The sequence below is a fragment of the Acomys minous genome (genome assembly GCF_964271855.1).
Source record: "Acomys minous genome assembly, chromosome: 13".
Lineage (NCBI taxonomy): Eukaryota > Metazoa > Chordata > Mammalia > Rodentia > Muridae > Acomys > Acomys minous.
In genome coordinates, this window is record NC_140495.1 from 107686364 (window position 1) to 107713678 (window position 27315).

At 55.5% G+C, this 27315-nt stretch overlaps 1 protein-coding gene across 2 annotated transcripts; it reads right to left on the reverse strand.

The window, feature by feature from the left end:
- Positions 1–3317: 3317 nt before the first annotated feature.
- On the reverse strand, positions 3318–27315 carry FGD2 (FYVE, RhoGEF and PH domain containing 2). Of its 2 annotated transcripts, none has more exons than XM_084752142.1 (16): positions 27022–27315; positions 23876–24107; positions 23030–23110; positions 22456–22604; positions 21128–21284; positions 20849–20987; positions 20329–20387; positions 19936–20082; positions 19414–19506; positions 16086–16165; positions 15951–15981; positions 15508–15600; positions 14582–14713; positions 6137–6283; positions 4526–4672; positions 3318–4181 (listed from the first exon to the last, which is right to left on the reverse strand). In XM_084752142.1, the coding sequence occupies exons 1-16, from the start codon at positions 27087–27089 to the stop codon at positions 3966–3968; spliced, it is 1971 nt and encodes a 656-aa protein (XP_084608268.1). In that variant the 5' UTR covers positions 27090–27315; the 3' UTR covers positions 3318–3965. The 2 variants fall into 2 exon arrangements, with proteins under 2 accessions (XP_084608268.1, XP_084608267.1); XM_084752141.1 differs by having other exon boundaries at positions 23876–24110.

Consider the following 27315-nt stretch of genomic DNA (forward strand, 5'->3'; position numbering starts at 1 on the left):
TCGTGTGATGAAGCATGGTATTAGCTCCCACACTTGGGAGACGGAAGCTGGTGGATCTCAGAGTTCAAAGCCAGCCTGAGCCGGGCGCCGTGGTACACGCCTGTAATCCCAACACTCGGGATGCAGAGGCAGGCGGATCACTGTGAGTTCGAGGCCAGCCTGGTCTACAAAGTGAGTCTAGGACAGCCAAGGCTACACAGAGAAACCCTATCTCAAAAAAAAAACCAAATAAATAAATTAAAAAGAAAAAAGAAAAAAAGCTCACATACCTATCAGGTTATGAACAGAAACATTCAGTGGCCACCCTCCTCCCCAGCCTCGGGGATGTAGGACCAATCCGGAGTAGAGATGTGTCTTGCCCTAGAGGACACAGGCAGCAGGTGGCAGGGTTGTGTGGTGGGCTGGACACTAACTCCTAGCAGGTGCTGCCCCCTAGTGTTGGCTGGGTGCGACTCGGAAGCTGTCAGTTACTGACTGACCTTAGACAAGTCTTTCTTGGCCTCTCCTACTTCACCCATGTCTATGGGCGCCAAATATGGCCAGACTGTCTCGACCAACCAGCCGCCCACGTAATGACACAGAGACCGTTTATTAATATGAAAGCTTGGCCTCATCGTAGGCTGGCTCTTAAATTAACCGTTTATACTAATCTACCTTCTGTCATGTGGCTCATTACCTCTCCTCGGTACCGGCACCTGGCTCTTCCTCCGTGTCTGGCTCTGCACCTGGTTCTTTCCTGAGTTTTCTCCCCTCCCCTCCCAGACAGGGAATCCTCTTGCCTCTGCCTCCCAGAGTGCTGGGATTACAAGCGTGTCGCATGGTGCTGGGTTTTCCCCAGAGTTCTTATCTCTACCTGGAAGCCCCACCCAACTCTCCTGCTTTGCTATAGGGCCATTCAGCTCTTTATTAAACCAATCAGAAGGCAATGGGGAAGATGTTTACAAAATACCTAGACAGGTGATGCTTCATTAAAAAATAACAATGCCGCCAGGCGTGGTGGCGCAGCATGCCTTTAATCCCAGGCGGAGGCAGGTGGATCGTTGTGAGTTCAAGGCCAGCCTGGTCTACAGAGTGAGTCCAGAACAGCCAGAGGTAAACAGAGAAACCCTATCTCAAAAACACAAAACAAAACACACACACACAAAAAAACAATGCCAAAGTCTGGTCTAAATATTCAGCTCTCTGCGGGTATAGAAATCAGCATTTGAGCAATACGGAGTCAACCTTTACACAGTGCACAAGATTATCCCAACATGCTGGTACTCAGATATCTGGAGCAGAGGGCGTGGCTCCGGCTGGAAAGATGCTGTGCTGGCAACACAGTGCCCTCAGATCATGTCAAGAAGAAAAGGATGAATGGACCAAAAGGTCCTCCAATCCCTGACTGCCAGTGACAGGGTCAGATCCTTGGGCTGAAGAATAATGTCCCAAGGGGGACGTCAGGAGAGGTAAGATTTGTCCAGGCTCTGCCATATGATCCCTTGAATCAAGGTCCCCCTCCCCAGCATCTGGGATGCTGGGAACTGAACCCAGGTCCTCTGCAAGAGCAGCCAGTGCTGCTCTCAACTGCTGAGCTATCTCTCCAGTGCCAAGATCGTGTGTGTGTGTGTGTGTGTCCAGAAGAAAGTTCTGGATCCCATGCAGTTCTGACCTGCCTGTCATGGGCTATGGGATCCAAACCCTTGTTCTTTGCAAGAGGAGCAAATGCCCTTCACTGCAAAGGCGTCTCTTCAGCCCCTAAATTTGTTTTTTAAAAAAATTAGCATAAAGAGGGCTGGGGAGATGGTTCAGAGGTTAAGAGCACTGCCTGCTCTTCAGAAGGTCGTGAGTTCAATTCCCAGCAATCACATGGTGGTTCACAACCATCTATAATGAGATCTGGTGCCTTCTTCTGGCTTGCAGGCACACACTATATACTTAACAAATAAATAAATCTTTTAAAAATGAGCATAAAGAATGGGTTCGACTGTAGCACTCCTGCATGTACTTTGTTGTTTCCCCTTCCTCTGCGCTCTTCCTGTTTCCCCTTCCCCCTGCTACCGCCTCGTACCCTTTTTATTTCCGTACCTCATGTGCTCACCACCTATTCTTCCCCTTAACATCGTTTCTGGCCTCATGGTTCCCTTTCTAGTTTTATGACCTATGTTCCCCCGTGTATATACACATTCATAAATCTTAAGTCTAGGTCCCATGAATGAGAGAAAACTTGCTGTGCTCGTCTGAGTCTGTCTTATTTTGCTTAGTGCAATAACGTCCACCCATGTTGATGCAAACGCCGTCACTTCATTCTTCCGCATAGGATCCCACTGTGCACAGCCAGCACATTTTCCTTATCATCCGTCCGTTGATGCACACCTAGGCTGGTCCTGTTCTCTGATGAGCACAGATGGTGCAGCAGCAGTGCACACTCTCCGTGCAGGTGTCCCTGTGGGGGCTGACTTAGGGTCCTGGTGTGCGGCCAGGGGTGGCACATCTGGGCCATATGTTGGTCTATTTTCAACATTTGAGGAACTTCTTTTTTTTTGGTTTCTTTTTCGAGAGACAGGATTTCTTCATGTAGCCCTGGAGCTCACTCTGTAGACCAGGCTGGCCTCCAACCCACAAAGATCCACCTGCCTCTGGGATTAGAGAAGTGCGCCTCCACGCCCTGCCTGGTTTAGGAACTTCTATCCTGAGCCACCATGCTGGCTCCAAGAATTCTCCTGCCCCGCCCCCCCCCCCCCATTTTTTAATGCTGGAAGGGATGAGGCCCGGACAGAGGTGCCCATTTGTTCCCCATGTCTCTCAGCTCTCTTCCTCCCTCCTTTCTCTGGATTCATTTCCTTGGCTTTTGTACCCATTGGCTGTGTGACCCAGAGACAATCAGTAAACCTCTCTTTTCTAGATGACCTCATCTGAAAAATGGGGGGTGGGGATCTTAGCTCATAATGATTGAGATAGTCTAGATAAAACACCCAGCACATCCTGGTGCGGTGGTGTGCGCTTCCAATCCCAGCCCTCAGGAGGCAGAGGGAGGTTTTTTTTTTTTTTTCTGTGAGATGAACCTGGTCTACATAGCTAGCTTCAGGCCAGCCAGGGCTACCGGGCTATAATGAGACCCCAACTACGCACGCACGCACGCACGCACGCACGCAGACAGTGGCCCCATGGGAGCTTACTGCTGTGACCATGGTCCTACTGGTTTTGTCAGGCACCCTGAGTGTCTTTCAGTTTCCTCCCCAACCATGCAGCCCAGGGTACCCTGCCCTCCAGTGGAGGCACCCCAAGTTCTCTTGCCTCCCCCCTTCTCAGACCAAGCAAATAAAAAGCCTTGCTAGTAGACACGGACATTGTTTAATTTCAAAGTTAGTGGCTTTCTGTTTTTCACCCCAACCCTTCCAAAGCTTCCTAGGCGACTAAGTCATAGTCTAGGCTGAGATCCGTACTAGAGCCAACAATCCTGATTACTGGGACTTCTAATATTTTAGTTTGACTTGTGTGTATGTGTGCGTGTGCGCACAGGGTCTCATGTAGCCCAGGCTGGACTGTAATCATTATGTAGCTGTGGGCAACCTTGAATGTTCCTCCTTCTTCACCTGCCCAATAGCTGGGATCACAGGCATGCACTACCATGGCCCGTTTCTGTTACGCTAAGGACAGAGCCCAGTGCTTCATGCATGCCAGGCAGGCATCGGACATTCAACCCACCAAGCTACAACACTGGTCACATTTCCCTGTTTTAGCAATGTAGATCTCATGGTCCAGGGATCCTTCCAACCCTCAGCCAGCCGTAATGCATGGTTGTGTCTTCCTGAAGGAAAGACCCCCAAAGTGTCTGCTGGATGCAGAGTCAGTATGGACCGTCTGGGCATAGATGACAGATGGGTCAGGGTAGCCCAGTTTCGGATAAAGTGACAGGGCATCAGCATCAGCCTGGGAAGACTGTCACGGGCAAGGGTCATGAAGGACAGCTAGCTGTGGTCCAATCAGTCAGACAGGTCCTCTTCGTCAGGTCCCACAGGGGTCCGGCCACTGGCAGCTCGCCTGATAGCCCTCACCCAGCGGTCCTGCAGCTCCTCAGACTCAGCTTTGAAGGTGTACTGCTGGCCGGACTGCTGCAGCTGGAAAACCCGAGGGTCCCCCTGGGGCCCTGAAGTCACCTGATAGCCCAGCAGGGGGATGGAGGTGTGAGCCTTCATATCCTGGTGGGGAAGAAAGCCATCATCGGCCACTGTCCCCCCACTTTGACCCTGCTGCAACACAGCCACACATCCCTGCTCCCACCAGAAGGCCCCTGATGGAGACGGGATGCCGGAAGATAGAGGAAGAGGAAGAGGAGGAAAGAGTGGGCCTTCCTGAGGGCGAAGTAGCTGAGAGCTGCAGTCCTAGCCCCGCTCTGAAACTTAGTGACCTGTTAACATAGAAAGCCATGTCCCCAGAAGACCCCGGTTTCTCCATCTTCCCTCTGGGGCAAGTAACACCCCAAGCACTACTTTCCTCTGCCCTCTTGAGTATGGAGCCCTAGCTGGGGGCAGGCATGGCATACCTGGGGGGCTGCATAGACATACAGCACAAGAGGGTCATCCCTCGGGATCACACACCAGCCCCGGGGGCCGCTCCTGCCCCACTTGTCCCCCAGGAGCTGCAGGAAGCTGCACACCAGACTCTGGTCAGGCCTTGCTGAGGCCTCTTTCTGAAAGCAGAAAGGACAGTCAGGTGACAGGGTGCCCACAAGGTGTCAGAGGACCAGACATCAGCCAGGGAACTTCACAATCACTACCATTTCTTTCTTTCTTTCTTTCTTTCTTTCTTTCTTTTTTAAACTTCCCCCCCCCCCCAAGACAGGGCTTCTCTGTGTAGCCTTGGCCGTCCTGGACTCGCTTTGTAGACCAGGCTGGCCTCGAACTCACAGCGATCCACCTGCCTCTGCCTCTCGAGTGCTGGGATTAAAGGTGTGCACCACCACACTCAGCTCATTTTTTTCTTTTTGAGACAGAGGCTTGCATAGCCTAGGCTGACCTAAAACTTGATATGTATCAGGGGATGACCTTGAACTCCTGATTATCTTCCTTGCACCCCCAGATTTTGGGGTTATAGGCACATGCCACCACTCCTGACACAATCACTATCCTTAATCATTGCCTGTTACTATAAAGAACGAACAGGGCAGTTATCTCTGAGGCTCAGAGACACCCCACTATGTGGTGCTGGTCCATGCTGGCCAACAGCAGGCAGAACTGCAGGAGCAGTGAGGTGAGTGTGCTCACAGGGGCAGGCGCCAGAGCCAAGGGTGTCGTCCTGAGCTACTCAAGGGACAGAGCTGGGGTCTAGCAGGCATGAGACTCCGGGAGCAGGCCTTTCGCCCAGTGGGAGTCGGGGTGGGCATGGGGAAGGGGAGCAGGGGGAGGTGGGAGCAGGGGGATGGGGGTGGAGGTTGGGGCAGGAGCGAGGTAGGGTGGTGGTTGTGGGGGGTGGGAACAGAGGGTGAGGGTGGGGGGTGGGTGGGAGCAGGGGTAGAGAGGAAGCTGAAGTGTGTGAGGAGGAGCCAACTTGGTCATGGGACTGAGTCTCAGGCTGAAATAGGCTACTTTTGTCTTTTCCCAAGGGGCAGTGGGATGTCACTTTAGCCTTCGTGGGGGGCGGGGAGAGAAAGACAAGTGTAGCTAGCATCTGGGTTCTGATATTGCGTTTAAGATTCAGAGATGAACATGGCTGGTGCCCAGAGCAAGGGCTCACGGGATGGGCAGTGGCCCTGGGAGGCCTTGAAATGTGGCACACGGATCACAGAGGAAACGGGGAAGGTGACCTCACTGGACTGGTTTTCCAAGGCCTCTTCCAGTGAGAACAGTGCCTGCAGCCGGCCAGACTGGAGGAGCCTGGGCATCTCCAACTATCACACAAGATCAGCGGGACAACCGTGGGGGTTGGGCCCTGGGAACGGGAACAGGGACAGATAGGCCGTGCCATTATTGGATGGGGACTCAGAAGAAGGGAAGAGAGCCTACAGTCTGGCTACTTCCGGGTGTTGTCAGGCCTGGTGTGGTTGGAATAGAGGGACAGGGGCTGTGTGAGAGCAGAAAGATAAGGGAAGGAGAGACATGGTGGCTTGTTCCTCAGAACCCAGGACAGAGTCTCCTGGGATGCTGCCAGCTCTCACCTCCAAGATGCCCCGCCTCTTGTCCTCCTTACGATCAGGGAGCAAGTTTCCGGTGAGAAACGTGTAGCAGGCTAGGCAAACTCGGCTGGGCTTGTTGCCGTCATATTTCAGCTCTGCGCGGTAGTCAGAACACTTGGCACATACTACCTGAGGGTGGGGGCATGGGGGGGGGGTGTCGGGGTGTGGTCAGAAACCTTGGCTGGCCACAGGAGCCCAGGCTGGGAGTTCAGGACCCAGCCCCACCGCATAGCCCTACCCACTTTCCCTCCATGGGGCTGGGTCCTGGAGGGCTAGGCAGGACAAGCTGGAGCCGCCAAAACCTCCCTGGCCCCAGAAAGGGCAGGACGCCGCCCTCCCCTGACACAATGGCAAGGGCAGGGTGACTCAGAGGAGAAAGTGGCCACCCAGGTAACTGGCAGCTCAGGTACTCTCAACCGGTGCCTTTAAGGTCCCACGATTGAGAGCCGAGGACGCAGCTCCGTTGGTAGAGGCTTTGCCTACCAAGCACAAAGCCCTGGGCTCGGACCAGACTCCAGATAAAGCAGGCGTTATGGCGCACACCTGTAATGCCAGCATTCCTGTAGTGGAAGATAGGAAGTCCAAGGCTGCATTGCAGATGCAAGAAAAGTAAAAAGCTGCCTTGTGCTTTCCGTCTGTTTTATGGTGGCAGCCCACGGTTGAGTAGAAGAATACAGATGGGGGGGCGGGGGGAGAGTTCAAGGCCAGCCTGGACTGTGTGAGACCCTGTCTCAAAAAACACAGTCAAACAGTAAGGCTGCCACCTGCTGTAGAATGGATGGGCAGGAAGTCCCGCCAGGGGAACTGTGGGAGCCCAGCGGCCCGGCTCCCCACTAACGGTGAATAAGGATATTCGGAAAATGACGGGTGGGGAGAAATAAAGAGAAACTCGAGGTGTGACTCCGAGGAGGACTGGGGTGCCCTGGGCATGCTGGGTGTGGCCACTCTCAGGGAGTCACTGTGTACCCCACCTTCACGGGGTGGTGCCCCGAGGCAGAACGGGAGACAGAAACTGGCAGCTGAGCACGAAACGAAAGAGTGACTCACTGGCTCCCAGAAGAGGACATGTAAGGGCCCAGCCACCCTGGAGGCAGGATGAAGCCACGCGGCCCGGCAAGCGCGCCTTGGGAATGTATTACGCCTCTACTGAGAAATGTAAACATTTTTGTTTTGTTGAGACAGGGTTCCTCTGTGTAGCCTTGGCTGTCCTGGAGCTGTCTCTGTAGACCAGGCTGGCCTGGAACTCACAGAGATCCACCTGCCTCTGCCTCCCGAGTGCTGGGATTACAAGTGTTCGCCACTGCACCCAGCTGTAGATATTTCTTTTTATTTCCTATTTATGTGCATAGAGGTGTCTCTGTGAGCATCTGCCACCTGCATGTGGGGGCTTGGGAAGGGCAGAAGGAAGTGCTGGGTCTCCTGGGGGCTGAAACCCTCTGAAAGAGGAGCAAGTGCTCTTAAGCACCGAGCCATCTCTCCTCTGTCTTTATTGAGAAATTTGTCTTGTATAAATTATTAAATATTTATTGTCTCTTATCAACTTTGTTTTTCATGCAGCCATGTTCCAGGCTGACCTGGAACTCACTATGTAGCCCAGGCTGACCTGGAACTCACTATGCAGCCCAGGCTGACCTGGAACTCACTATGTAGCCCAGGCTGACCTGGAACTCACTATGTAGCCCAGGCTGACCTGGAACTCACTATGCAGCCCAGGCTGACCTGGAACTCACTATGTAGCCCAGGCTGACCTGGCACTCACTATGCAGCCCAGGCTGACCTGGAACTCACTATGTAGCCCAGGCTGACCTGGCACTCACTATGCAGCCCAGGCTGACCTGGAACTCACTATGTAGCCCAGGCTGACCTGGCACTCACTATGCAGCCCAGGCTGACCTGGAACTCACTATGTAGCCCAGGCTGACCTGGAACTCACTATGTAGCCCAGGCTGACCAGGCACTCACTATGTAGCCCAGGCTGACCTGGCACTCACTATGCAGCCCAGGCTGACCTGGAACTCACTATGTAGCCCAGGCTGTCCTGGAACTCACTATGTAGCCCAGGCTGACCTGGAAATCACTATGTAGCCCAGGCTGACCTGGAACTCACTATGCAGCCCAGGCTGACCAGGCACTCACTATGTAGCCCGGCTGACCTGGAACTCACTATGTAGCCCAGGCTGTCCTGGAACTCACTATGTAGCCCAGGCTGACCTGGAACTCACTATGTAGCCCAGGCTGACCTGGAACTCTATGTAGCCCAGGCTGTCCTGGAACTCACTATGTAGCCCAGGCTGACCTGGAACTCACTATGCAGCCCAGGCTGACCTGGAACTCACTATGTAGCCCAGGCTGTCCTGGAACTCACTATGCAGCCCAGGCTGACCTGGAACTCACTATGTAGCCCAGGCTGACCTGGCACTCACTATGCAGCCCAGGCTGACCTGGAACTCACTATGTAGCCCAGGCTGACCTGGAACTCACTATGTAGCCCAGGCTGACCAGGCACTCACTATGTAGCCCAGGCTGTCCTGGCACTCACTATGCAGCCCAGGCTGACCTGGAACTCACTATGTAGCCCAGGCTGACCTGGAACTCACTATGCAGCCCAGGCTGACCAGGCACTCACTATGTAGCCCAGGCTGACCTGGAACTCTATGTAGCCCAGGCTGTCCTGGAACTCACTATGTAGCCCAGGCTGACCTGGAACTCCCTATGCAGCCCAGGCTGACCTGGAACTCACTATGTAGCCCAGGCTGACCTGGAACTCACTATGCAGCCCAGGCTGACCAGGAACTCACTATGTAGCCCAGGCTGACCTGGAACTCACTATGTAGCCCAGGCTGACCTGGAACTCACTATGTAGCCCAGGCTGACCTGGAACTCACTATGTAGCCCAGGCTGACCTGGAGCTCACTATGTAGCCCAGGCTGACCTGGAACTCTATGTAGCCCAGGCTGACCTGGAACTCACTATGTAGCCCAGGCTGACCTGGAACTCACTATGTAGCCCAGGCTGACCTGGAACTCTATGTAGCCCAGGCTGACCTGGAACTCTGTGTAGCCCAGGCTGACCTGGCACTCACTATGTAGCCCAGGCTGACCTGGAACTCACTATGCAGCCCAGGCTGACCAGGCACTCACTATGTAGCCCAGGCTGACCTGGCACTCACTATGTAGCCCAGGCTGACCTGGAACTCTATGTAGCCCAGGCTGACCTGGAACTCTGTGTAGCCCAGGCTGACCTGGCACTCACTATGTAGCCCAGGCTGACCTGGAACTCACTATGCAGCCCAGGCTGACCAGGCACTCACTATGTAGCCCAGGCTGACCTGGAACTCACTATGTAGCCCAGGCTGTCCTGGAACTCACTATGTAGCCCAGGCTGACCTGGCACTCACTATGTAGCCCAGGCTGACCTGGAACTCTATGTAGCCCAGGCTGTCCTGGAACTCACTATGTAGCCCAGGCTGACCTGGAACTCACTATGCAGCCCAGGCTGACCTGGAACTCACTATGTAGCCCAGGCTGACCTGGAACTCACTATGCAGCCCAGGCTGACCAGGAACTCACTATGTAGCCCAGGCTGACCTGGAACTCACTATGTAGCCCAGGCTGACCTGGAGCTCACTATGTAGCCCAGGCTGACCTGGAACTCACTATGCAGCCCAGGCTGACCTGGAGCTCACTATGTAGCCCAGGCTGACCTGGAACTCACTATGCAGCCCAGGCTGACCTGGAACTCTATGTAGCCCAGGCTGACCTGGAACTCTATGTAGCCCAGGCTGACCTGGAACTCACTATGTAGCCCAGGCTGACCTGGAACTCTATGTAGCCCAGGCTGACCTGGAACTCTGTGTAGCCCAGGCTGACCTGGCACTCACTATGTAGCCCAGGCTGACCTGGAACTCACTATGCAGCCCAGGCTGACCAGGCACTCACTATGTAGCCCAGGCTGACCTGGCACTCACTATGTAGCCCAGGCTGACCTGGAACTCTATGTAGCCCAGGCTGACCTGGAACTCTGTGTAGCCCAGGCTGACCTGGCACTCACTATGTAGCCCAGGCTGACCTGGAACTCACTATGCAGCCCAGGCTGACCAGGCACTCACTATGTAGCCCAGGCTGACCTGGAACTCACTATGTAGCCCAGGCTGTCCTGGAACTCACTATGTAGCCCAGGCTGACCTGGCACTCACTATGTAGCCCAGGCTGACCTGGAACTCTATGTAGCCCAGGCTGTCCTGGAACTCACTATGTAGCCCAGGCTGACCTGGAACTCACTATGCAGCCCAGGCTGACCTGGAACTCACTATGTAGCCCAGGCTGACCTGGAACTCACTATGCAGCCCAGGCTGACCAGGAACTCACTATGTAGCCCAGGCTGACCTGGAACTCACTATGTAGCCCAGGCTGACCTGGAGCTCACTATGTAGCCCAGGCTGACCTGGAACTCACTATGCAGCCCAGGCTGACCTGGAGCTCACTATGTAGCCCAGGCTGACCTGGAACTCACTATGCAGCCCAGGCTGACCTGGAACTCTATGTAGCCCAGGCTGACCTGGAACTCTATGTAGCCCAGGCTGACCTGGAACTCACTATGTAGCCCAGGCTGACCAGGCACTCACTATGTAGCCCAGGCTGACCTGGAACTCTATGTAGCCCAGGCTGACCTGGAACTCTGTGTAGCCCAGGCTGACCTGGCACTCACTATGCAGCCCAGGCTGACCTGGAACTCACTATGTAGCCCAGGCTGACCTGGAACTCACTATGTAGCCCAGGCTGACCTGGAACTCACTATGTAGCCCAGGCTGACCTGGAACTCTATGTAGCCCAGGCTGACCTGGAACTCTGTGTAGCCCAGGCTGACCTGGCACTCACTATGTAGCCCAGGCTGACCTGGAACTCACTATGCAGCCCAGGCTGACCAGGCACTCACTATGTAGCCCAGGCTGACCTGGAACTCACTATGTAGCCCAGGCTGTCCTGGAACTCACTATGTAGCCCAGGCTGACCTGGAACTCACTATGTAGCCCAGGCTGACCTGGAACTCTATGTAGCCCAGGCTGTCCTGGAACTCACTATGTAGCCCAGGCTGACCTGGAACTCACTATGCAGCCCAGGCTGACCTGGAACTCACTATGTAGCCCAGGCTGACCTGGAACTCACTATGCAGCCCAGGCTGACCAGGAACTCACTATGTAGCCCAGGCTGACCTGGAACTCACTATGTAGCCCAGGCTGACCTGGAGCTCACTATGTAGCCCAGGCTGACCTGGAACTCACTATGCAGCCCAGGCTGACCTGGAGCTCACTATGTAGCCCAGGCTGACCTGGAACTCACTATGCAGCCCAGGCTGACCTGGAACTCACTATGTAGCCCAGGCTGACCTGGAACTCTATGTAGCCCAGGCTGACCTGGAACTCACTATGTAGCCCAGGCTGACCAGGCACTCACTATGTAGCCCAGGCTGACCTGGAACTCTATGTAGCCCAGGCTGACCTGGAACTCTGTGTAGCCCAGGCTGACCTGGCACTCACTATGTAGCCCAGGCTGACCTGGCACTCACTATGTAGCCCAGGCTGACCTGGAACTCACTATGCTGCCCAGGCTGACCAGGCACTCACTATGTAGCCCAGGCTGACCTGGAGCTCACTATGTAGCCTAGGCTGACCTGGAACTCACTATGTAGCCCAGGCTGACCTGGAGCTCACTATGTAGCCCAGGCTGACCTGGAACTCACTATGTAGCCCAGGCTGACCTGGAGCTCACTATGTAGCCTAGGCTGACCTGGCACTCACTATGTAGCCCAGGCTGACCTGGAACTCACTATGTAGCCCAGGCTGACCTGGCACTCACTATGCAGCCCAGGCTGACCTGGAACTCTATGTAGCCCAGGCTGACCTGGAACTCTATGTAGCCCAGGCTGACCTGGAACTCACTATGTAGCCCAGGCTGACCTGGCACTCACTATGTAGCCCAGGCTGACCTGGAACTCACTATGTAGCCCAGGCTGACCTGGCACTCACTATGTAGCCCAGGCTGACCTGGAACTCTATGTAGCCCAGGCTGACCTGGAACTCTGTGTAGCCCAGGCTGACCTGGCACTCACTATGTAGCCCAGGCTGACCTGGAACTCACTATGCAGCCCAGGCTGACCTGGAACTCACTATGTAGCCCAGGCTGACCTGGAACTCACTATGTAGCCCAGGCTGACCTGGAGCTCACTATGTAGCCCAGGCTGACCTGGAACTCACTATGCAGCCCAGGCTGACCTGGAGCTCACTATGTAGCCCAGGCTGACCTGGAACTCACTATGTAGCCCAGGCTGACCTGGAACTCACTATGCAGCCCAGGCTGACCTGGAACTCACTATGTAGCCCAGGCTGACCTGGAACTCACTATGCAGCCCAGGCTGACCAGGCACTCACTATGTAGCCCAGGCTGACCTGGAACTCACTATGCAGCCCAGGCTGACCTGGAACTCACTATGTAGCCCAGGCTGACCTGGAACTCACTATGTAGCCCAGGCTGACCAGGCACTCACTATGCAGCCCAGGCTGACCTGGAACTCACTATGTAGCCCAGGCTGACCTGGAACTCACTATGTAGCCCAGGCTGACCTGGCACTCACTATGTAGCCCAGGCTGACCTGGGACTCACTATGTAGCCCAGGCTGACCTGGAACTCACTATGCAGCCCAGGCTGACCAGGCACTCACTATGTAGCCCAGGCTGACCTGGAACTCACTATGCAGCCCAGGCTGACCTGGAACTCACTATGTAGCCCAGGCTGACCTGGAACTCACTATGCAGCCCAGGCTGACCAGGCACTCACTATGTAGCCCAGGCTGACCTGGAACTCACTATGCAGCCCAGCCTGACCAGGCACTCACTATGTAGCCCAGGCTGACCTGGCACTCACTATGCAGCCCAGGCTGACCTGGAACTCACTATGTAGCCCAGGCTGACCTGGAACTCACTATGTAGCCCAGGCTGACCTGGCACTCACTATGTAGCCCAGGCTGACCTGGGACTCACTATGTAGCCCAGGCTGACCTGGAACTCACTATGTAGCCCAGGCTGACCTGGAACTCACTATGTAGCCCAGGCTGACACTGAACTTCCCATCTTCCTCCTTCCTCTTCCCATGTGCTGAGCTTACGTACATGCACCATAACATTTGGTTTTGTGCTTTTTATTTTTTTACATTTAATGTTTGAGAGCACACACAACTGTCTGTGTATGTGTGCTCAAGCACACACACACACACACACACACACACACACACACCATGGCATAAGTGTGGAAATTGGATAGCTTTGCAGGAGTCAGTCCTCTATATGAGTCACTATATGAGTTCCAGGAATTGAACTCAGGCCATCAGGCTTGGTGGCAGATGCCATCAGCCCTGAGCCATCTAGATGACATACTGCTGTTTCTAAAAAGACTTAAGCCTGGGTCTTGCTGTGCCGCTCAGGCCGGTATGAACTCAGGATCCTCCTGCTTCTGCCTCCCAAGGACTCAAGTGCTAACATTATACTTTAGGACTCAGGTGGGGAAACTGAGGCCTGCACAAGAATGTGGAGTTCGCAACACATAAGGTGGGGGAGAGGATGAGATCGGGTGCATATCATGTGGTGAGACTGGCAATGTGGCAGGTGCTGGGTGCGTGGTGGGCGGGTGCTGGGTGCGTGGTGGGCGGGTGCTGGGTGCGTGGTGGGCGGGTGCTGGGTGCGTGGTGGGCGGGTGCTGGGTGCGTGGTGGGCGGGTGCTGGGTGCGTGGTGGGCGGGTGCTGGGTGCGTGGTGGGCGGGTGGTGGGTGCGTGGTGGGCGGGTGCTGGGTGGGTGCTGGGTGCGTGGTGGGTGCGTGCTGGGTGGGTGCTGGGTGCGTGCTGGGTGGGTGCTGGGTGGGTGCTGGGTGCGTGGTGGGCGGGTGCTGGGTGCGTGGTGGGCGGGTGGTGGGTGCGTGGTGGGCGGGTGCTGGGTGGGTGCTGGGTGCGTGGTGGGTGCGTGCTGGGTGGGTGCTGGGTGCGTGCTGGGTGGGTGGTGGGTGGGTGCTGGGTGCGTGGTGGGTGGGTGCTGGGTGGGTGCTGGGTGCGTGGTGGGTGGTGGGTGCCCACCCAGGGATAGAGACCCTCTCAGCGTTGGGCCTGGAGCCTTGAGAAAAGGAGGCTAAAGGGCGGGTGAACAGGAGGGTCGCCGAAGGAGGCTTCAGCAGGCCAGTTCACCTCTCTGAGCCCACCTCCCATCCGTGAGGCAGGGGCGCCACACACTGCAGCACAGGCGGGCACTGCGAGGGCAACGGACACACCCAGTGTGTCAGCCCAGGCCAGAGAGTTGGCCAGGACTGGCACCCAGCTGGAGGCAGGAACGGCCTGGGCAAAGGCAGGTCCTGGGTCCCGTCCCCAGCCCCTTGCCGGTGTACTCACGTAGCCGCACGCCCGGCAGTGGTGGCGCCGCCGCGTCAGGGCGTTGAAAGGCTCCTGGCAGCGCATACACATGGTCACCATCTTGTCTCTGACCCACTGAGGCGCTCGGAGACCCAGCTCTTCCGCCTGTGGCTGAGGGAGGAGAGCAGCTGGCTGCTGAGTGGGCACTTCAAGGCGTCTTGCACCCCTTGGGGGCCTTGCAGCCTCTGCTTGAGGTAGTTTATTGACTAATATTCTTACTGTACAGGTGAGGAAACAGGCCCAGAGAGGTCAAATAACTCAGGAGTGCTACCCAGGCTGACCTGGAACTCACTATGTAGCTCAGGCTGACCTGGAACTCACTATGTAGCCCAGGCTGACCTGGAACTCACTATGTAGCCCAGGCTGACCTGGAACTCACTATGTAGCCCAGGCTGACCCAGAAGGCCAGAGGTCAGAGCTCTTACATAGCTCCACTCAAGGCTCCAACTGCAGAAATGTTTGTCTTTGCTTTTGAAACAGAGTCTCACTCTGTAGCTAAGGCTATCCCGGGACTCACTACGCAGACTAGGCTGCCTTCGAAATCACAGAGCTGGCATTAAAAAGGCCTGATGATGCCACACCTAGCCTAGCTAAAGGCAGACATTTTTATTTTCATTTTCCAAGGTTCTTTTTGAGTGAGGGTCTCATGTGGCCCCAGCTGGTCTTGAACTCACTATGTATCAGATGGTGACCTTGAACTTCGGATCCTCCTGCCTCCACCTCCTGGGTGATAGATCACAACACACCTGGCTCCAAGAACAGATATTGCTAACTAGGAAACTGGCCCCGGGTGACCTGAGGGTGATGCTAGGTGGAGGGGCTTCCTCGGGCCTTTCATGTCAGTCCTAGTAGGGGACACCCTTTGTCCCTGAAACCCCGCCTTGGAGTGCAGAAGGTCCTATTACCTCAGGCTCCTGTGTGTCCCCTTGAGGTCCCTGGACAGCAGCCTTGAAGGTCTCACTCCGCTTCTCCACTTGGTCAATAGCTGCCTGGCAGGCCTAGGAAGAGGCGTGGGTGAGGCAGGTGAGGGATGTCTAAGGCCTCTTGCCCCTATACATGGCCTGGAGTAGGCCCCCGACTCTCAACTCCCCGAAGGAGAAGCTGTTTGGCACCAGGTTATATGTCCCCCAAACCGAGTCTCAATCAAAGAGGTTACAGGAGCTGCTCCAGACCGCCCCCGCGAGGCAGTGGGATGCAGCAGGATTTGAACTCAGGGCCAACTCCAAACTCCACAGGAGGAGGGAGAAGCTGCTCATGTCCAAGTGTGGGAGCACACACCCCCTCTTTCTCTCTCCTTCCCCCACGTAGGCTAGGCTCAGACTCCCCTAGAGGCCTGGAGTGTCCATACCTGCATCCAGGAAACCATTTCCTCTCTGGACCTTGGGAAGGAGAGATGACAGGACGCTTAGGGTAGTATCCACACCCCCGCCCGCCCGCCCTCCTGTCTGCTGGTCTCCTGCAGCCCCAGCCTGTCAGCGCCTACCGGGCCTGCAGCTCCAGTGTGCGCTGCTTTCCGGACACCAGGAAGGAGTGTGGGAACTCAGCGTCAGTCAGCTCCCGCACCTGTCAATGGAGGAAGGCGCCGTCGGACTCATAACCAGTACTGCAGGCAGAAACAGTCCTGCCCCTCCAGGCAGGTGCACACGCACCTCGCTCTGCACAAGTGGGACTGAAGGCTTCAGAGATATGCCAAGAGCGTGGAAGCTGACCTGATGTGAAGTGGAGGCACAGTTCCAAAGGGTCACGAGAAATAGAAACTGGAGCTCAAAAGAAGATGAGCCCGTGGGCCAGGCATGGTGGCGCACGCCTTTAATCCCAGCACTCGGGAGGCAGAGGCAGGCGCATCGCTGTGGGTTCGAGGCCAGCCTGGTCTACAAAGTGAGTCCAGAACAGCCAAGACTACAAAAACCAAACCAAACCAAACAAAAACAAAACAAAACCAAAAAAAAAAAAAAAAAGATGCGCCTATGAAAGCTTATTAGGCTATTTCTATGGCTTGACTATGTCTACAATGAGAAGCAGGGTCATTCTCACAAGAATCCTGGGGAGTGAGTCTCATCCTAATTAACACGGCGCTGGATGTGAAAGCCCAGGGCCCTTCTATTCCACAGGGTTCTTTGTGCTGATCACCAAAGGACTCCCTGCTTCAGAAGGCTTTCCTGACATCTGTTGGCCAACTGGCACCTCTCCAGGTCTTGTTAGGACAAGGCATTTGACTGCCACCTGCCGGCCAACTCTCACCGTAACTATGCAATCTGCGGTATATCACAGATGGCACCTCTGCGATGATGCGGTGCCCTTGTGCGCTGTACGAACCCTTTGGGTATGTGTGAGGTCCCTGAATGGCATGCCTCTGTGACCTCTCCTTTTTCAGGAACATAAGGACCAGCTCAGACCACAGACACGATCACCTTGTGAGAAGTATGTGGCCCTGGCACCAGGTCGTACGTAGGGCTACAGAACCACCAAGGTGAGTCAAACCGGGCTGTCCTTAATACCTGACTCAGGGGCCAGGCATGGTGGCGCACGCCTTTAATCCCAGCACTCGGGAGGCAGAGGCAGGCGGATCGCTGTGAGTTCGAGGCCAGCCTGGTCTACAAAGTGAGTCCAGGACAGCCAAGGCTACACAGAGAAACCTTGTCTCAAAAAAAAACAAAAACAAAAAACAAAAAAAAAAACCAAAAACAAACAAAAAAAAAAAAACCTGACTCAGAAAATGGTTTCCACTCATAGACAGCTTCTCACCCACCATGCCCAGAAATATCCAGCAGAGGGTGCTATGAGTCTACCAGCAAGGGAGCAGGCAGGCTTGCCAACTGGTGGCAGCAGGGGGCTGGCACGCAGGGAACACAGGGCCTTCTCAGACTCCTTTCTTTTTCTGAGTCAGGGTCTTACGTGGTCTCTGCTGTCATTAACCTCCATATGGCCTGGAACTCCTGACCCTCCGCCTGCCAAGTGCTGAGATGGCAGGTGTGTGCCGGTCACATCTGGACTAGGGCGCTGGGGATCTAATTCAGGGCTCTGTAAACGTTAGGGAAACCCCCAACCAAATGAGCTACACTGCAAACTCCGTTTTGTTTGGTCTTGTTATTTTTTGGGGGGAGAAGGCTTTGTTTGTTCACTTGAGATGATCTCTCTGTGTATCCCAGGCTGACCTTGAATTTGCAGCCGTTCTCCCGTCTCAGTCTCCGAAATTACAGGTATGAGCTACTATGCCAGGCTATGAAACTCCTTTGTTGTATGTACGTATTTTTTTGTTTGTTTGTTTGGTTGGTTGGTTTTTTTGAGACAGGGTTTCTCTGTGTAGCTCTGGCTGTCCTGGACTTGCTTTGTAGACCAGGCTGGCCTGGAACTCAGAGATCCATCTGCCTCTGCCTTCCAAGTGCTGAGATTAAAATCCTGCACATTCACACCTGGGCGTGGGGTTTGTTTGTTTTTTGTCTTTGGTGGCTGGTCTCTGCTATGGTCTTTATGCGAAATCTGTCCTTCCAATGTCGTTTTCTCACCCATAGCTTTATCTACCCTCCTTCCTTAATCTTGCTCACTGAGGGCCCCTCCCCCCCCCCCACAGACACACCTGCTCACACTCTGGCCCCTGGGACTCTCTAGCCATCTCAGGATGGATGCTAGAAGCCTCGCTTAGGGGCTGCACAGGTAAAGGACTCCACATAACTCAGAGCCCAACTATGAGCCCTCAGAGGAAGTTCGTACCCTGGAGACCTTCATGGGGCGAGGATGGGGGCTCTTCGGCTTCAGACACAGCATCTCTGAGCTTTTGCTTCTGGCTTGAGTACTCAACCCAGGGTCGGCCACCACCTGACTCCCACGGTTCTCAGGGCTGGGGTTACAGGTATGCCTCCCCCAAGCACTTTTGTGCTGGGCATGGAACCTGGGGCTTCGTGCATGCTAGACAAGTGCTTTCCCAACTGGCTCCATCCACAGCCCTAGAACTGACCTTGGAAGATAAAAAGATGCCTAACACAGGGATGGTTAGTGTTAGGATTCTGCTTCAGTTGGCCTATCTATGATGTCATTGCTTACACGCCACAGGGGCGTGGCCCTGCCCAGGGCTTATATAAAAGGACAAACCCTCCTGTGGCTCTCTCCTTTCTCTCTCTACCTCCTCTTCCTCTTCCTCTCTGTTCTTCCATCTCTGTCTCTGGGGTACCCCTCCCCCCTTTCCTTCTCTCCCCATGCTCGTTTAATAAACTCCTCGACAACATAATATCTGCTGCCTGTTGCCTCATCATCTTGTCATTCTCTTATTATGAAATATAAAAGTTAGTACCCCGCATCAGAGGGCTGTGGGAGGGTCTGATTGGAGGGTGCAGGACTGGCTCCACCCATTTGAGCTCCACTCTAGATGAAGACCCAGCCAGGGGCTGGGCCGACCTTGCTCTGCAGTCCTATTCAGCCTCAGTACGTGGGCAGGACTGCCAGGGTCCCTCGAGGATGCCTAGAAATGCAGGACCCCAGGGACGGGGTAAGGCTTGACCGAGTGCTGGCCAACCCTCTCAGGCAATGGGTCCATCCATGCCACACACACACAAGAAGAGGGAGCCTTCAGGGAAGGAAGGCTCTACACCCTCAGCCCCCAGGCTGTTAGGCCCAGCTGTACCTGAGGGCTTAGACTATTGGCTACACGTTACCATTTGGACAACAATGGTACAGATGGCAAGGAAAGCGCTAGGAGGCTGCCAGGGTTGGGCACTGCCCCAGAGTGAGCCACGCTGCTCTCACAAGGGCCTGCTCTGCCCTGTACTATCACCTACCCTGGATCCCCTTTGGAAGACGGTCCTTTGGAGGCTCACCTTCATGCCGGCCACATCGATGCGGGTCCGCACCTGGAACTGGGCACCCACTTGAAGGACTCGAGGTACACAATACAGCAGCATGTTGTTGAACTGGGAAGACACGGGCAGTACAGGGCAGCAGCTCAGAGTCCCTTATGTGACCTGGCCATCACCCTTCTCCTCCCCTCTGGCCACATTCTAGGCAGGCTCACACATAGGTCATCATCACAGATGGCCTGGGCAACGGAGAGAATGTAGCTGTCTGGCCCCCAACCCACACTGATGGGCTCTGAAGGGTCCCTCAGTACTGTGAGCACTAGGGTACCAAACCAGCCTTGGGAGCCTGCCAGTGACAGGAGGTATATAGAGCTCAGGCCAGCCCAGCAGATCTTCCTGGAGGCTAACTTAACCCTCTCCTGCTGTGCTGCCTTTAGAGTACCCAGGAGCAACCCAGGCCTTATAGCCAAGCAGAGCTCAGACTCTGATTTCTGCTTCCCAGGGCACACCTGACTGCAAAGCCAGCCACCCAGCAGCCCCTACCAAAAACAGGTAGCGCTCCATCGGGTCGCTGCGGCGGAAAGAGATCTTGAGGACAGGGCCCTCTCGGAGCAGGGTGTTGGAGGGGTCCACAATGTCATCCTCCAGGCCCAGGCGCTGGTATACCTCCCACAGGTCCTGCAGCCGCTCCTGGAGATGGGGTACACTTCAGCCTAGGCTGGGCAGGGTCACAACTTCTTGATAATGTGCCTCGCAGGGGATGGGGATGAGGGAGCCCAAAGGCATAGAGGCAGCAAGGGACAGGCACCCTGGGCAGGACCAGTGGATACAAGGACCAAGAGACAGGGTGTGTCCAGGGATGCCTCCACACTCCCTTCCAGGACAGGCCACACCCACTCCCAGGACAGGTCACACCCATTCCAAGGACAAGCTCACCATCTCGGCAATGGCTGCATTGGAGTGCTGAGCAGCTGAGAAGATCATGTCCAGGGCTTCTAGAAAGGGAGCAGGGCTCCAGTCATTTCTGGAAACCTGCGCCTGCGCCTGGGGCTGGGGCTCCACAATATGGCCTGGGGGGAGCGTGCCATAAGGACCACCAGGCACAACCCTGCCCATACAGGCCAGCATAGTGAGTGTCTAGAAGTCGGGAGCCACTCAGGATGGGGCCACTGAGGCCACTGGGAAGCTGTGATTAGGTGTATGACTTCGGCAATGCCCTCTACTCATAGTCAGACTTAGAAGGTATGTCCTACAGGTGTAGGTTCAAATCCCAGCCCTGCTCCTTTCTGGATCATGGGCAGATCCCTTAATCTCTCAGGGCCTTATTATCCTGTCTGTCAACTGTGGCTGTGAAGTGGATAATATGTATGAGGTGCCAACAGTTGATGCTGTGGTAGTAGGTCCCCAGAATAGTAGGCAGCCCTCCCCGGCTCCCTGGGCCCCAGGGTGTCCTCACTCTGGGCATCTTCGAGGTCTGGGGCCTGGGCTGGCAGCTTCTGCACATATTCTTTGAGCAGCAGCTCGTACCGCGGGATTCTCTGCACGGGCTCCAACATATGATGCTGCAAGGTCAGGCTGCCCGAGGCCTCGCTGCGCTTGGGGAGCAGGGAGCAGGGGCGGAAAGGTGAGAGCAGGGAAAGTGGGGGTGCCGGGCCTGAGGGTGTCCAAACAGCTTGGAGGGAAATGAGTCAGGCTCACCAGGCAGCTGTGCGGGCTCCTCCCCTGCGCCCCTCACCTGGATGCGGGTGACCACCTCCTGGAAGGGCTGAGACTTGTCCATCCAGGTGGCCAGTAGGTCCGCTGCCCGCTCAAAGTTCTTCACATACTCGCTGTACATCTTCAGAAACGGGGCCAGTTTCTGGATCACATCCCCAATGCGGGGTGTGGCTGTCCTGAGTTTAGGGAGGGGATGCTCTCAGCCCAGCCACCTCCTGTCTCAGTCCCTGAGCCAGACTTCTCAGGCTCTCCAGCCCCCTACAGCCTTTCCAGTACCCTTGGGGCAGATATCAGAGTGGTACCCCAAGGGTCTGCCTTCTTAGACTCTGAAGCCCGGATCCCTGCCTAGCCCTCCATGAGGCCCATCAAGGTCTGCCTGGCGAGACTGCTAAGGCACTGTGGAGCTGATAATACACCCCTCACGAGAGTGTTGCCCAGGAAGGCTGCCTGTCTCAGCCCTAGGTGTTCTAGACTGGCCTCCACATACTCTCTCTCTCTCTCTCTCTCTCTCTCTCTCTCTCTCTCTCTCTCAAGTCTATTTTACTTATTACCATTATGTGTGTGGGTGCTTGTGGCATAGCACACATGTGGAGGTCAGAGGACAATTTTTGGGAATCCAGTTCTCTTCTTTGACTGTTGGTCCCAGCAATTAAGTTCGGGTCCACAGGCTTGTTCAAAAGCACCTCACTTACTGCGACATCTCGCCAGCCCTCCATCCCCTGTCTCTCTTTAGATTTACTTATTATTTTATGTGTATCAGCGTTTTGCATGCATGTGCTCGTGTGTTGTGCCTGGGGCCCACAGTGGCCACAAGAGGGCTACTGGACCCTTTCTAACTAGAGCTACACGTGGTCATGAGGCAACATGTAGGTGTTAGGATCAGGGCTTCTTTTTTGTTTGTTTGTTTGCTTTGTTTTTGTTTGTGTTTTTTCCCGAGACAAGGTTTCTCTGTGTGTCCTTGGCTGTCCTGGACTCACTTTGTAGACCAGGCTGGCCTCGAACTCACAGTGATCCACCTGCCTCTGCCTCCCGAGTGCTGGGATTAAAGGCGTGCGTCACCACGCCCGGCCAGGGCTTCTTATATAACAAAGACATGAACATCACACAGATGGCTGGAAAGGCAGCCTGTTAACAGATGCCAAAACCAAGGCCAGGGGGCCCAGTCAGTTCAATGACCTCCATGACCTCTTAAGTTGGGGGGTGGCTAGGATTACCCCTTCTTCCTCAGTTGTGCAAGAGATATAGGCCTGCAGGAGACTAAACTCAAGCACCTAGGCATCACAGGCACCACTCGCTCTGGGTCCGTGACCCCACACCAAGTTGGGGTGCTGAAACCTGTCCCCTCACCAGCCGTCCACTCGCCGCTGTAGCTCTGGAAGGAAGAACTGTGCGTGGAAGCGATAGATGGAGGAGATGTTGGAAAAGATGAGCCTGACCACGTCCTCGGGGAAGGCCTTGCTCCGGCCTGCCTCCCTCAGCAGCTCCTGGAAGAACACCTGCACGGGAAATTGACGTCATATCCTGCCCAAGAGGAAGTCACCACCCACCAGTCCTGCAGGCCCAGGGGGACAGACAGCACAGGTCCAGGAGAGTCAGGCCTGCATCCTTGCCACACCCCTGGGAGAGATGGCTGAGGAAGACTAGACTCTGGCCACTTTACAGATGGGCAGATGAACCAGGAGTCCCTAGGACTCGGCCAAGGGAACAAGGGAAATAGGCCCATCTGTGTCTTCCGAGGCCTTGGGCAATCCCTTAGCTAAAGTACCATAAGAAAGTAGGGGTGCCTTGTGAGGGCAAACAGTGAGGAAGTCAGGCAGGGCTGACTAGGAACAAAGGCTCAGTGAATAGAGCTAAAGCCAAGTCCTGGGGCTGGTGTCAGCACTCCTGATGTGTGTGGGGGTGTTGGGGAGTCCCCACTGGCCTGGTCAAGCAGGTGCAGGCGAGCCACGTAGGCCTGCTCCGTCTCCAGAAGTTCCTGCACGACCCTCTTCTCCTCGGGTTCCTACAGGGGTTGAGGAGAAAGGTGGACGTCTTGGCTTGCTACACCTCAGACGACAGTGTTGCTACGCCTGAGGAACACACCCTCTGGACCCCCACCCTCCCACAGCACACTCCAGGTCTGGTGCTGGAGGGGTGCCTGGCTCCAGGGCTGAGCCTTAAGGTTAGGCAGCCTCCCCCCTTTTCTCCCCCCGCCAGACTTTCATAGGAGCCAAGAGACCACTGTAGAAGAGGCCTGTTTGCCTGATGAGGAGTTCCTCTAGGAGGCTACACACATGCAGAGTAAGACACAGCATTCCAGCTGAGCCATCCTCTGGCCCTTTGGGGCTAGAGGGGGCATCAAGGTTACAAGAGGTCATAAGGATGTGGCCACAAACCAATGTGGTTAGTGACCTTATAAGAGGAGGGAGAATTAGGCCTATTGGAGCATCCCTGTGGTCCCAACACTCGGGTGTGTGTAGGAGAATGAGATTTTAAGGCTAGTCTGGACTACATTGTAAGATTCTCTCTTGGGCCGGGCGGTGGTGGCGCACACCTTTAATCCCAGCACTCGGGAGGCAGAGGCAGATGGATCGTTGTGAGTTCGAGGCCAGCCTGGTCTACAAAGTGAGTCTAGGACAGCCAAGGCTACACAGAGAAACCCTGTCTTGGAGGAAAAAAAAAAAAGATTCTGTCTTGAAGAGGAAGAGGGAGACGAGGGAGAAAGAGGAAGAGAGATGTAAAGCTGAAAGGTCCCTTCTACCCAGCAGTCCTGCTAGCAACTCCTCACCTGAGTCTCTGGCCCTGGGCTGGCCCCAGGCTGGTGAGATTTCCTCCAAGCCCCACTTGATAGCTTATTCTTGAGGGAGCTCAGATATGTCCTGCTGACTGGCCGGGGCTCAGATTTCAAGGTCTCCCCATCAGGAGGTGCCTCCCAAGGCTGTAGGGACAGAGGCAGCTGGTGTTCAGGGCTCTGGGGCTGGTCCTCGGGGCTGTGGGGTCCTGGTGTTGCTTCCAGGGTCCTGCTGAGAACAGACTACGCTTGAGCCTCTCCTCGGGTAACTGGTGTGAGTTGCTGGTGTTCGCGGCCCCCACATGCCAGGCACGGTATAGGAACTTGACAAGACTTCTGCGTCTCCTCAGCCCTCCTCCTCCTCCCTCTTTTTTTTTTGCGCCTCGGTCCCATGCATCGCAGCCTGGTCTTGATCCCCCTTTAGAGTGAAGACGACCTTGGATTTCTGGTCCTCCTACCTCTGCCTCCCTGGTGCTAGGACTATAGTCGGGCACGAACCACCTCGCCTGGTTTACACAGTGTGGGGGGGACAAGGTTTGGTGCATGCTAAGCATGCGCTCTACCGACGGAGCCACACCCCCGGCACCACCACCACCATCTGAGACTCTCCTGGGAAAGAGCTCCATCAGTCCTCTAAATGAGTCATTGTGGACTCTTTTATTCTCTGGGGAACTATATACTTCCCTGTTTCAAATGCAACAACATCTAGAGAAAGCCTCCTTTGGCACACAGAAGTTTTTCAGGTGTTCCTTCAGGGTCACCCCCACCTTTGGACTTCAGCCCTCCCCCATCTTAATTTCTGTACCTCTCCTGAATAGACATCAAGGGAAAAGAGGATCCCATAGAGCAACACAGAACAAGGGCACAGATGCCAAAGATGGGGCTCTGCACAGGGACAAACCTATGCCCTTTCATACCATTACTAGGTGACAAAGTAACACCAGGAAGCAGAGCCCCTGACCCCCAGGTTTGGCCCTCAAAGGGCAGCTTTGCAGTTCTGCAGGCCAGAGAAAACCCACCCTGGCAGGGCTATCCCTGTCAGGCATCCATAGGGAAACAGATCAAGGTGACAGCACTGGGTAGGGTCCACACAAGAAAGATAGAGGCCAGACAGGTACCAAGCCTCCAAAACCCGAAGAGAAAGAGGACCACTGCCTCCGCACTGCAGTTGTGGAAACTGAGGCAGAAAGGACGGGAACACAGAAGTGCCACAGGTGGAGAGGCTGGGCCCGCATCTCCACGCTAAGCTGTCCTTTCTCCGGGTGGCGAGGAGAATGGGATGGGACGCAGACAGCTGAAGCGATTGGTCGGGTCACAGGCCTGAAGGAGGTAGGGGGAGCATCGGGGCCCCCATTCCAGGGGTAGAAGGCTGAGTTCCTTGGCCTCGGGGCCTGCAGCCAGGGGTGCTGGGGTAGGGCAGGAGTGGGCGTTGGGTGGAACGTGCTGAGTCCTAGGTTTTCTCTTCTACATTTGGTCTCAGCTTCTGCATTTCTAAGCACTCACATCTGTGGCTGTTTCCTCTCCAGCCCTCAGTGCCAGATCAGCTCAGTTCCCAGGCCCCACAGAGAACCCTGCATGGTACCCCTTTTTTCTTAGGCTGGCTCTCACACTACTGATCTTCCTTCCTTCCTTTCTTCCTTCCTTCCTTCCTTCCTTCCTTTCTTTCTTTCTTTCTTTCTTTCTTTCTTTCTTCGAGACAAGGTTTCTTTGTGTATCCTTGACTGTCCTGGACTCCCTTTGTAGACCAGGCTGGCCTCAAACTCACAGCGATCCGCCTGCCTCTGCCTCCCGAGTCCTGGGATTAAAGGCGTGCGCAGCCACTGCCCAGCTCTCTAACCGTGTTTCTTATGCCCCACTCCTGTGTAGGGTTACTCCACCTTCGAGGCGCAGCCTGACACAGCTCAGTGCCCCAAGGAGCTGACACCCACCCTCCAGCACTCTGGGTGTGGTGGTCTACTTCCGGGGTGGTGGGCCAGGAAGGCGTTGGCATGGAGCTGTCCCGGGTGCTGAACCGGAACGGCAGGTGGGGTGCAGGCCCCTGGAGAGGCAGGGGCAAGCTGCTCCAGAAGTGAAACTACTGCTGGCGTGAATATAGGGTTCCACGTGGAGGCCCCAAGCGCCTCCCTTGGCTAAAAGGGCCCCAACACAGCACAGAGGCCTTCCCAGGGCACGTAAAGCCTGTGGCCTTGCATTGTGGAAAGATGGAACTTTGGGTCCTAAGCAGACATCTGTCCCTCAGGTCCCTAGGCACTGCACTGTGTTCCCACGGCTCCCTAGGGCCGGGAGCACCTGGTGGCAGAGGCTGCCTCACCCGGCGTCTAGCAACTAAAGGCATGGGTGCCTAAGCCGGAAGCACCGGGGTGCACCCACTTTCTGGTGTACCCTAGCACAAACCAGGGCTCAGTCCCTCCCTCCACCTGCCCCTTCTCCCCTCCTCTTTCAGGTTCTACTGCACACAGCCTCCCCCCCCAAGCCTCCTGAGGCCAGCCTCTCTCTGGGGGTGTGCTTCCTGAGGGCAGTACCTAAGATCCCCCTCACCCCCCCCAAAAAAAAACCACAGGCCTGCACAGTGGCTTCATGTCTCACACTCACACCTCTCCAGGATCACCTAGGATCCTCTCCCTCCACACCTGGCCTTGTCTCTCTCCTCCACACACAAGCCCTAGCACAGACAGCCCCAAAGCGCGGAAACTTAAAGAACCTGGTCCCAGTGCCTTCTCTTTTCTCCCTTAAAGATGGGGACAGAAGGAGACGCACCCTAGGGCCCTGAGGGTAAGACCTGAGGTACACAAGGTAACTTAGGACACTGACATCATGAGCAGGGCTCTGCTTTGCCCCGCTCCCTCTGTGTCCTGCCCTCTTGCTCCCACTTAACTGTGTCCTGGTTTGAGTGGGATGTGTGTGCACGTGTTGCACATGCGCGGGGTGGGGGTGGGGGTGGGGGTAATCTCCCAATGTGTGCTGCTTGCTCACCCTGGTATAGCTTACTAGTCCAAGAGTAGTCTCCTGTACTGCCAGTCACCCATGATGGAGGAACGTGGGTGCTGCCCAGACAGGAGACCCTAACCCAGGGCAGAACCCAAAGTGCCAGGCAAAAAGAAGGGCTTGACCCCACCCCCACCCCCACCCCCTGCCATTTGTACCTGCTGTTCTCAAACACAGCCACCAGATTGCACACTGAGTCCTGCTTCTCCTCACAGCCTTGCTCCATCCTGCAAGCCGACAGGGTGGTCTTCAGCTACCACAGAAACAGGGAGGAAGGCAACCAGCCAGCGCACTTGACACTCCCTGGCCTGAGGGTGAAAGCAGGCCTAGGACGGCCTGGAATCTGTGCCCATCTCTTCTGACTGGTTGCTGGCGGGGCAGTTCCTATCTTCAGAGTGAAAAAAGAGGAAGTGGTCCCAGGGGCCTGGAGGAGAGGCCAGCTGTCCCTACTG